Source organism: Magnolia sinica, chromosome 1, assembly GCF_029962835.1.
Source record: "Magnolia sinica isolate HGM2019 chromosome 1, MsV1, whole genome shotgun sequence".
NCBI classification, from domain to species: Eukaryota; Viridiplantae; Streptophyta; class Magnoliopsida; order Magnoliales; family Magnoliaceae; genus Magnolia; species Magnolia sinica.
Genome location: NC_080573.1, coordinates 36,484,122 through 36,496,150, shown reverse-complemented (window position 1 = coordinate 36,496,150; position 12,029 = coordinate 36,484,122). Strand labels below are relative to the sequence as shown.

The 12,029-nt window shown below is 37.9% G+C and overlaps 1 protein-coding gene across 17 annotated transcripts in view; it reads left to right on the top strand.

Annotated features, from left to right (window-relative positions):
* Nucleotides 1-12,029, top strand: part of LOC131245698 (uncharacterized) — a 127,052-nt gene that overhangs the window by 63,515 nt on the left and 51,508 nt on the right. For 9 of the 17 annotated variants that reach the window (XM_058245416.1, XM_058245409.1, XM_058245425.1 and 6 more), the window contains 3 exons: nucleotides 396-636; nucleotides 1,137-1,339; nucleotides 1,518-1,630. In XM_058245416.1, coding sequence (XP_058101399.1) covers nucleotides 396-636; nucleotides 1,137-1,339; nucleotides 1,518-1,630 — 557 coding nt within the window. The remainder of the gene's footprint in view (nucleotides 1-395; nucleotides 637-1,136; nucleotides 1,340-1,517; nucleotides 1,631-12,029) is intronic. The other 8 variants (XM_058245402.1, XM_058245431.1, XM_058245367.1 and 5 more) reach the window with 2 other exon arrangements.

Here is a 12,029-nt window from a genome sequence, read left to right as displayed (position 1 = left end):
CACTGTTACTGTCACGTAATGGCCGCTACGGCATACCATGGTCTTTAGGCCTTAACTTTGTGTCAAACACGTGTCTCCATTACCTTAATGGATTGTTTATCTTTAAAAATTTAGTTGGTTACATGCATTAAAAAACCTGAGAAACTCTGCCTGGTAACAATGGGCCAGCTGGACCTAGCCCCAGTAAAGGAGGGTTCATTTGAGGTTGGCAGCCAATCGCCAGACTTTGTCAATCAATCATGTGTATTTCTGTTTTGAATCTTGTGATTGGCGAACAGAATTTGTGAAGCTGACCCCAAATAGTTGGGGTGAGGTTATGTGACCATGATGCAATCCATCTACATACACCTTGTTTCATTTGAAAATAACAGATTTTTTTTTTTTTTTTTTTGAAGGTTATCCTCAAATACTATCCAAATGTTCTAATAACAAGTCCATCCATTGGGCGGCAAGGGAAGGCAATGCGTCGCCAGCAGTTAAGGAGGGTTCTGCAATCACAGCTGTCTGTAGAAGAACATTTTAACTCCCCTTCAGTTGCCAAACATGAACACAGCGAGAAAGATGCAGATTTACCAATTATGAAGTCTATAGAAGTTGGTGGCATTCAAGTACAGCACAAAGATTTTCCTAGTAAAGGTTCTGAAGCTTCTACCAGTGGTAGATTTACATATTACTAAAGAGAAACTATGGGATGCCAAGCCCCATCAAATGTACAATTTTCTGTGGCACCGCATTCCATTCATATGGGGCCATGGTGTAGTGATCTAGACTGTTGATCTGATGTGTCCCACCATGTGCGGTGGATGCCCTGGAGATCTCCCAGATTGGAAGATCATAACTGTTCAATCAATGGACTACAAACAGAAAGTCAATTGAAAAAAGACTACAGTTCATATTGAGTGGAAGATAGCCAAAGATAAAATGGTTAAATCGGGTAAGAATCTTCTAACCTTGGAGATTTTGCAGCATTCTCAATCAATGGTGGCCCCCATTGGACCAACAGCATGGATCACCAAACTAAGAATCTAAGATCAGAATAATAAATTTGCTGAGGCTCATTACCATATAAATCTATCTTTAAAAAAAAAAATCTTACAGTGATTGACTTTAAAGAAACTTGAAAACCTGTCTTGCAGATGATAAAATAAACACGTGTGCTCAATCTGCTAAGAAGATCCTTTATTCTGGTACTGGATGCGAGCAGACTCAATCTTTCAGAGGATCTGATAAATTTATGCTTTTTGAAGAATTCAGCAAGTCTGGATTATCTCGCCTTGGCCTCTCATCTCCATGTGCAATTGATCTTCTTGGGATATGGAAGGATGCTCAGCCTTTCTCTGTAAGCCGCACTCTCACATCAATTATTTTGTTCGTTTTTGTTTGTGTGTGCACCTGCACGTGTGTGCGTGTCCGTGCTCGTGTGGGTGGGTGGTTGGGTGTGTGTGCGTGTGTGGGTAATCTTTGTAAGTTGCTCTCACACCTTTTTTTTTCACGATCTTATGTTTGTGTTTGTGCAGCCAACCCCAATTAGTTGGGATAAGGTTTATACAATGACTACAATGATGATAATGATAATAATAGTGGTGATGATGTTGATGATGTATTTGTGTTTGTGCACGTGTATGCATGGGTATGGGTGCTGTTGTTGTTTATTTTTCTTGGAATGCTTTGGTTTAATCCCCTTTCTATTGGTTAAGGATATCATATTGATGTTGGTCAAGGTGAGTACAAACCAATGAAAATATTTTCTTTCACTTGCACATAGTTTTAGTGAGAAAACGTAGCACAAACTTCCTTTTCTATTTTAGAAAATATCATCCAAGTTAAAAAAGGGGTTTACATATTGTGGTTGGAGGAGGAATCCAAGGGGTTTTAGGGAATGCTATAACTCCAGTCACACTTGTGGGGTCTCCATGCGTGTATTGGTGTATGTATGTGCATGTTCTTAGGTTCAATCATTAAAGTTTTTAAAGTTATGTTTCATTAGTTCACTTTTATTTGACTATGTCATGTGCATTAATTGGTTCTGCACATTGCATGGATTGGATCATAGGTACTAGGTTGCAGTTTTTGGATTTTCTTTTTTTTTTTTTCAATTTATTGCATGAATCTAGGATAGTGTTAGTAGTACTATTTAATGTGAAAAGGATTTGAAATTGAAATGGGTATAAGAGTGGGAAATTGGCTAAGGAGTTTTCGGGCCATCTAGCCCCATTTATGTCTATCCTTTGAATGCTTAAGTAGTTAAAAATGAAAATAAAAAGAAGTTCGAAGAATTTTAGAGCTTTATCTCAAGTACTTGATGCAAAAAGAATTTGAAATTCAAATGTGATAATGGTTGGGAATTTGCTAAGGAGGTTTTGGGCCACATCTTGGCCCATGTATGTATATCTCTTGAGTTTCGATGTACTTCAAAATGAAGATACACTGAAGTTAGAGCTTTCTCTCAAGCCTTGGTGGTAGAATCCCTTGGGTGTGTAGGCCTACTAGAAAGTTAAAAAGAAAAAAGAGAAAAGGTCGTCTTGTTTCGGGAGATGGCGATATGGGCCTATATCACTATCTTGGGTGTGGCAACATGTGATTTGGGCCCATATTGTCCGATATAAGGTGTATTGGTGCCGATATGGCGCGTGTGTCACAATGTGGTTGAGAGGCAAAATGAGACAATTTTTACGTTTTTCACTTTTTTTTTTTCGTTTTCTTTTTCTTTTTCTCAACCATTCCCCCTTTTTGCTTGGCTTTATGCTTACAAATAAGTCTAGGCCTATTTTGAAGATGAAAATGCAATGTTCAAACATGATTTGACGATTAGAAGTGGTATGGACCCTTTTGGGGAAAATTGCAAAAAAAGAGGGTTAGTGATCACCTTTTCTGTTTTCTGCTTGTGTTTGTCTTTCAACATAATGGGCCATGATTTTTGTTGGATAATGCTTTATTTGGTTAAGTTTCCTGAATTTTCATGGCTCTTAACCATTTTTGCCTATTTTGACAGTTTTTTGTTCTCTTTCTTCATATTACTTTTGCAAGTGAAGCATGAAGTCGTCTCTACTCTAGACTGGTGCAGGACATGAAATTTAAATATGAGATGCAAGATTTCAGGGTTAGATCATACTAATTCAGAACAATCACACAATAATTCCACATCCCACACAAAAGCTCAAACATTCAAGTAAAGGGGAATCTGCACGGGTCCAGGCCTACACAGGTTAGGACTGGATCAATAAAATTATGGACGAAACAATGCTCAAAAGGAAATAGAATTCAGCCACACATGCACAACAATCAGTCCCTAATCCCAGGGATTTCCCAATTTCAATTCAAGGAATCCTAGGGTGAGAAAAGTGGCAAATAAGTTAGGGATAATGTAATCTAGGGTTAGGGCTATGAAAAACTAGTGCGAAAGGGGAAAATAGGAAGAAAACCTGAATCAAATGATAGCTCCCGTGTGCGAACCGCGGCCCGGGCCTATAACACGTGCGTAGGAGGTTGGCCGCACGTGCACTGGGGGCTCGAATCCCAAAACATCCTTCTAGGCTCTGATCGGCCAGATTTTGGAAACTGGCTGTAGGGAGATGAACGGCTGCAATACAGACGGGTTTGATGTGAGGATAATCGTAGAATGGGAGAAATATGGATGATATGAGATGGGGGCGGATTGAGATAGACGTGGCTTCGCACCATGGTAGTTAGCCCTTCGAAAAGGGCGGGCTTCGCACCCACTTGAATTTTTCCACAACTCAGAAGCTCAGAGAGCAGAAAAAACATGCAGGAATTTTTTATTCAACTTCAATGAATCAAAAGAAATACAAGGGGTGCCTATTTATAAGAAACTCAAAACCCCAAAAACTCGCGCCATGTGCGCAACCTATTACTTGGCGATGAAGTAAACCAAAATAAAAAACTAATCAAAGAAATCTAAAGCGTTCATGATATTCTAAATAATATAAATAATCAAAACTTAAAATATGAAATCAATCCGACTAGTGGGCCCCGATCATGAGATCCCATGATGGGCTTTACTTAACTATCGGGCCCACTTTAATGAACCAAAACTTCGTCTTCTAACTAGGAGGCCCTCCCGGGACGTCGTCATTGAGCCAAATCGACGGTGGGCCCTCCCTCTCCTTGCGTATGTGCGTAGGGGGCGACGTGTGTGCGCGTGATGTCCCCATCATAGATCTTTAGTTTTAAGGAAAAAATTAGTTGTTTTGAGCATTTTGGGCATTTTGGGCCATTTTTCGGTGCAGTTACCATTAATCCCCTTTTTCTTGCATTTTGTTAAAATTTTAAATGTCTATGGGAAAGGGATCTTTAACTAATTTGTATCTCTATCTATGCATTTATGAGATTAATCCTAGTATTACTTACCATTTTATTTTGATTTTACCTTTTTTATTTTTTTCCTTTTATTTTTTTGTTTTATTTTTTTGTTATATATATATATATATATATTTGTTTTTGTTTTTGTTTTTGTTTTGTTTTGTTTTGTTTTTTTATTTTTTATTTTTTTTATAGATCATGTATAAACATGCCTATATGTATGCTTGTTTGTTTCTTGCATTATGGCATTTAAAGTATATTCTCTATTTTTTTTTATTTTTTATTATAGAATTAAATTTTGTATTTTTTTTACCTGATTATATACTTTGCATATGTATTAAAGCATGTATTTATTGATTATGTTATACTTCTTTTGTGTTTTTCCATTATATACCCATTATATAATTCGTTTTTGTTATGAAATTATTATATAATTATTAAAGCATGAATTTATTATGTTTGGTAATTTGGTAGATTTGGGAGTTGCAAAGTGTAGACTTGTAGTGCTAGTGTATAGTGGCTAGTCAGTGTGAGATTATCTGTGAGAGTGCAAGTTTTGAATAGTTTGCCAATGATGGTGATCGATTAGTAGAAAAATGTGGGGATAACCATGAGGTATACTGTGGCAGCATGTGGGGGTAGAATTTGCGGCGACAACCTACTTTCGTAGTATTGGTATCGTTGCATTTATTGCTTGCTGGGATATATAAACATGTATTGATATCACAGTTATTATCACTGATACTCAGAAATATATCACTAACTGAGGGAAACATTGGGAAAACGGCGGGATTTTTCAGCAAAGCTTTAGGAGATGCTCTAAATACACATATTTACATATTTAGGAATAAAAAAATTGCACAAAAAAAAAAGAAAAAAGAAAAAGGAAAAGAAAAGAAACAATGCATACATAATAATATTCCATTTAATGGGGTCCTAGAAGCATTATCATCATAAGAAATCAGGACAATAGTAACAAATATGAGTTCATATCGTTCCAATAATATCATTAGAAACACAGTAATCACTTTAAGTTGTTTCTAAATTAAAAAAAAGTCATACATGCATGCATGCATACATACATCCATACATGTCCATCCATCCATCCACACATACATACATTAATGCAACTGTCCATCCATCCACGTGTATACACTAATACATCCATCCATTTATGTATGCATGCACGTGTGCATACATACACATCCATCCGTCCATCCATCCATGCGTACATACACTAATACATCCATCCATATATACAAACATGCATCCATCCATCCATGCATATCTACGTACATACATGCATACATGATCCAACCATCCATCCATCTGTCCATGCATACACTAATGCATCCATCCATCCATCCATGCATACCATCCATACATGCATAACACATCCATCCATCCATCAATGTACACATACATATATCATACATCCGCCATACATGCATTCATAATTATGAAGTAAAGTTATTATTTTGTAAAAGTTAATATATATTTTTTTATTTTTTGATAATTTTTAAAACTCTAAAAAAATATATTTTTTTTAATTGCAAAATGCAATGAATCACTCGTCAACATCCATCCAACATTAATAAGTTTTTCATGAAATAGTGTCATTATTTTGTTGAAATAAAAGAGAGTTTGTTCTTACATTTTTGAAATTTTAAATAATTAGAAAGTCTAAAATTGAAGAGTGGTCAAAATCCACTCCTCAACTAGATTTATAAATTTAAAAAAAAAAAAAATGAAATTTCTATTTTTTTTTTTCTAATTTTCGCAGATCTGTGCATGTTTTCCCCATTTCCCAAAATTTTTACCTAATTTATGAAAATGAAAGAGTGGTCGAAATCTACTCCCCAACTAGATCCCAAAAAGATTAAAACAAAACTAATTTTCTATTTTTTTAATCTAATTTTTGCAAATTTACGTATGTTTTCCTGATTTCCCAAAATTTCCCCCAAATCGAGGGGATTTGATTCATGAAAATGAAAGAATGGTCGAAATCCATTCCTCAGCTTGATTTTCAAAACATTTTTGCTAGAAAAATAGATTTTCCCAGTTTCCACCCCCAAACGAAGACATGGAAAAAGGGGAAGATTCTTCTTGTTTTTCTTTAAATTTTTATTTTTGGATTTTTTCTCTATTTACACAAGGGGCTGCTGTCATTGACTTGTATCGGCGCTTTTATCACCGATATAAGTGATGTTTAGAACTTACCACAAGATATCGAAGATACAAGATAATATTGTCTCGTGCTGATACGGCCCCACACTACATATCATTTTGTGATGATACATATACGATAGGGCCATATCGGCCGATGTGACACCGATATTCATATCTATGAGGAAAACATTAAAACACTTCACGGGAGCACATAACATTATGTACATGCACACACCCACAAGTACATAAAGACACGCTGCTACAAATACATAATTTTCACTCTCTATACTCCCCCTCAAGTTGGAGCATAGATATTGATCATGACCAACTTGCTAGTAATATGGAGAAGAGCATCTTGATTGGGAGACTTGGTAAGAACCAGTGTTCAAAGTATCGATATCGCTATAAGTTTCACTGGCCAGGGATACAGAAACAATATCGATATCGTCGATAATATCATTGATAACGGAAATGCGGGGAAACATGGGGAAATGATCGAATTTTCAGCAAAACTTTAGGAGATGTTAAAATATACATATTTGTATATTTAGAAATATAAAAAAAAAATACAAAAAGAGTGCATACATAATAAGTTTCCCATGCGGCCTATTTAACCATCCAACATTCCATCCAAATATCAATCGATATTGCAAGATATCAACAACACATGATATTTCACCAATAAATCATCAACAATTGGAAAGGAAATGAAAGATTGTGGTCTTAATATTGCACATGTTGCGATATCGATAAAATTGAGATATTATCAATATTATCATTGATAAATTGAACACTACATATAACCATGTGCCCATGAATAAAAAAATGAAATACAATTTTTTTTAATAAGCAATTTTTTTATGATAACAATACGTTGGCGATATTATTGAAATACCATCGATACACTTACGATACAAGCATTACTTAGAATTTACATAGTCGAAAATATTAGTGATACATTAGCAATATTGATGCATTGTGAATACAAGCAACACCTAGAATTTACATAGTTGAAAATATTGGTGATTATATTAGCGATATTGATACGTTGGTGATACTTAGTGATACATTGATAATACCTGGAATTTCTGATACTACCAGTGTTATCGGTATCGTTGAGTTGGAGATAGAGATAAGATCGAAGATATTTCGATAATATCGGAGATAATTTGAACACTGGTAAGAACATCAACCAATTGTTCCTTAAAGCGAATAAAGGGGGTCACAATTTCCTTTTTAACAACTTTTTTCTGAATGAAATGACAATCAATCTCAATGTGCTTCGTGTTCTCATTGAATACTGGATTGCTAGCAATATGAATGGTAGCTTGATTATTGCAATGTAAATGAATGTGACTCGAAGGATTATAACCAAGTTCCTGTAAGAGCGTTCGAAGCTAAATAAGTTCACATGTCGCATGAGCCATTGCTTGAGACTCAGCCTTGGCATAAGATCACACCACAACGGACTGCTTCTTACTTTTCCAGGTGACAAGGTTGCGACTTACAAATGTATAGTATCCAAATCTAGACCATCGATCATGTAAACTTCTAGCACAGTCTGTATCAGAGTAGCCAGATAGATGAAGGTGGCCATGCTGTTGAAAGAACAAACCTTTGCCTGAGGAAGATTTGAGGTATCGAATGATATGATATACTATTGACAGGCTTGCGGTATGAGGTGCATGCATGAATTGACTCACGATACCTGCAACATACGATAGTTCCAGCTGAGTAATAGTTAGATAAGTCGGCCAACCAATTGCTGATACATCTTAGGATCAGAGAGAAGCTCACCATTATCAGGACCAATTTTGTGAGTAGTATCCATTGGTGTGGTGGCAGGCTTACACCTGAACATTCTGATCTTTGAGAAAAGATCAATGTCATATTTTCTTGAGAGCACAACTTTGGACTTAGATCGAGCAACTTTAATGCCCAGAAAATAACGAAGAATCCCAAGATCCTTGATCTCAAATCGAGTCTTGAGAAAAGATTTAATGGCCACCATTCCTTCAGTATCAATGCCGGACAAATGTCATCCACATAGACAATCAATACCATAATCCTTGTGTGCCGACGATAGATGAATGACGATCGATCCACTTGACCGTGAACAATTGCAAAATCTAGAAGAGCACGATTAAATTTATCAAACCAGGCACGTGAGGACTGGGGACTGTTTGAGACTGTAAATATATTTCTTTAGTCAACACACAAGATGAGAGTTAGGGGGCATAGAAAAATCGGGGGTTGATCCACGTCGACCTCCTCGACAAGATGATGAGGACATCCGAGCACCATATCAAGTATATCAGAGGAGGAAACGAGCTATGGCCCACACCCCGATTTCTCTATGGCTAGATGATCATTACGTGGGGCCTGGCTCCGGATCGTAGGTGCGTGGAAAACCCCACATGCATATTTGGTGTATCAGTAAAGATCCTACATTGTGGAGATGCATGTGGGCTGCTTATTGGGAGCATGGAGGTATGTTTTACACGTGGAGACACGTTTTTATCCTTAGCTAGGGGTTATTTTATATTTGTTAGAGAGTTAGGGGGTTATGTCTTGTTTTGGCTTAAAAGTAGGAGGTGCTTAGGACTTTTCCTTATTGAAAGCCATCTTTTTGTAGAAGTCCCAAGTTGAGAATATTTAAGGTATGTGAGCCCTAATTTGAGATGACTATGATTATTATGAATGAGATTTCTTTGCTAGGGTTTTTCTCCTTGCAATTTCCTGTGATTGGAATGGCGAGCCATGGTGTGAAGCTATTAATCTTAATCTAGATAAATTTTCTTCTCTCTATCTTTATTTCTTTAAAATTTTCCTTTTATTTTTCACTTTTCTCAACCCATCTCCACAATATTCATTCCCAACTTTCATTCTTATCAAAACCCAATCCAAATCACATCAAAACCCAATCCAGACCACATCAAACTCTAATTTAAACCAACACCTTTTTTCCCCATGCCTATGAACAGTGCCGTGAGCAATGATCTTCTTACTTTCATTCCTCTTTTCTCTTGTTTTTCTAACTTTTAAACTCCGAGTTCCTAAATCCCCAATTCTAACACCTTGAATCCCCAATCCCAAACCCTTAACCTAATTCCCAATTAATTCAAACCTAGAATACTTGACCCTTGATGGACATGTGTGAATCGCCTTGAACGTAGATAAATCCCTATGCAATAAATCTCATGTTGTCTCATTAGTATGATAATCCATTGATTAATCTCATGACATCATTTTAGCCTAGTCTCACGTCCTGCATCAAATTTTGGTATCAGAGCCTAGGTTTAACCTATGATTCTTATGTTGCATCTAGGTTAGGTTTTCGTATTGCTGTGCATAGGGTTAACAGTCTTCCCATTCTCATCACATTGCATCTAGAGTCTTTAGTTAGGTTTTCCATTAGAGTCTCGGTTTATGCCCACTCGCACTGGGCACGGATTTGGTCTACACTCCATAATGAATTCGGAACAGCTTGCCGAGGCTATTAATGCCATCAATAACCATCTCGCGGCCATCGAGGCCCAAAGTGGAAACACCAGTCACCAACTGGCAACTCACAAGAATGAGACCCATATTTGCATGACCCAGTTGGAAGCTTCCCTCCAGGTAAACCCCGACAATGGGGAAGATGACCAATCTCAAGTGGGAAGTGAAGTTGGAGGAAACCAAATTGGAGGGCGTGGAAGAGGCCATGGTGGGGTGTGTACCCAGCCACTTTGTAGAGAGTATTTAGACCATCAAGATCCTGATGATCGAGTCATGAAAGGTGTGAAGGTTGTGGCCCCGAACTTTGATGGTCACTTGGACCCCAAGTCCTTCCTCCATTGGCTTGTGGACATGGACCATTATTTCGAGTGGTACGTATATTTGATCGCCATCAGGTGAGGTTCATCAAGATGAAGTTGGTGGGCTAAGCCAAGTTATTTTGGACAAATGTCGAGAGCAAGATGGAGAGATTTGGAGATGATTTGGTCTCACTGTGTGCTGAGATGAAAAAGATTTTAAAGGAGTACCTTCCTCTCTAACTGTTAGAGACTTTTGGATTAGTGGTAATCTTTTCATCAGGGATTAATGCCCGCGATTGATTACATTGCCAAGTTTGATGAGTATATGTTGCCTTGTAACATCGAGGAGGACCAGTTAATGACCCTTCCCATTTTAAGATGGGCCTCTGACACGAGCTTCAATGTCAGCTCATTCCTCATGACTTTAGCACCCTAGAGCATGTTTATCAAGTTGTGTAAGAACTTGAGCGATATGTGAAACTGCAATTCGTGAGGTGATTCGACTCTTGTGAATCCAATGTCATGACCACTCATCGAGGAGTTAAGTCTAATTTTGGGAGTCAATCTAAAGCCCCTACTGATACTCAATCCACCAATAGGGATGTGAAGGGCAACGGTTTAGCTAGTACTAGTTCGAGGGGAGGTGAGCATACGCGGTGTTACAATTGCCAACGATATTGCCATTTCGCACACTAGTGCCCTACGAAGGAGTGAAATAAGGCCCCTGTGCTTGGCGATTGTGATGAGGATGCAGATGATCAGGGCGATTGTAAAGAAGAAGAATATCAGCCCGAAATTGGTGCTATTGATGAAGAAGCTGAAGGAGTTCAGGCAATGTCACTTGTTGTTGTCAGTTGCGCCTTAGCCTAGGCTAAAGAGAGATAATTGGCGCAAGAATTCAATTTTCGACACTAATGTCAAGTGTGGTGACAAAAACTGTAAGGTGATAATTGATAGTGACAGTTGCACCAACGTGGTCTTCGCTAGCATTGTCTTGTTTGGGTTTGAAACCCGTCCCTCATCCTCAGCACTATCAAGTTTCATGGGTTTATGCATCCTCGATATCATTTTCTCAACAGTGTCTCATTCCCATTCGGTTTGCTTCTTACAAAGACATGTCGTTGTGTGATGTCTTGGTTATGGATGAAGGCCACATTATTTTGGGTAGACTTTGGTTGTATGATCGTGATGTGACACTGTTCGGCCGCTCGAATACATGTTCATTTATGTATGAAGGTAAGAGGATAAAGCTAAAGCCTCTTCCGCCCAAAAGCACCTTGGAGAAGAAAGAGGATGTCAAGAAGGGATGTGAGGAAATTCTAGCCTAAGTCTCTCCACATTATAAACGCTAAAGACTTTAAAAGGGAGACTAAAGCTGATTTGATGGTGTATGATCTCGTTGCAAGAGAGGTCACACCCGAGGTCATAGAGTAGCCATTCGAAGTGAATCCGGTGTTGAAGAGTTTAGAGATGTTTTCCCCGAGGTTCCACCGGATGAGCTTCCACCCATGTGGTAAATTCAACATGCCATTGATCTTGTCCCTGAGTCGACTCTACCAAACCTTCATCACTACCGAATGAACCCCACGGAGCATGTGGAGTTGAAGAGACAAGTTGATGAGCTCCTTAGGAAAGGGTTCATCCAGGACAATTTTGTTAGTGCACTGATTTATGCCTTATTTGTCAATCACATGAGTCCTTGTGTCATGTAGTTGGTTGAGCCCTTGGAAGCTGAGGACC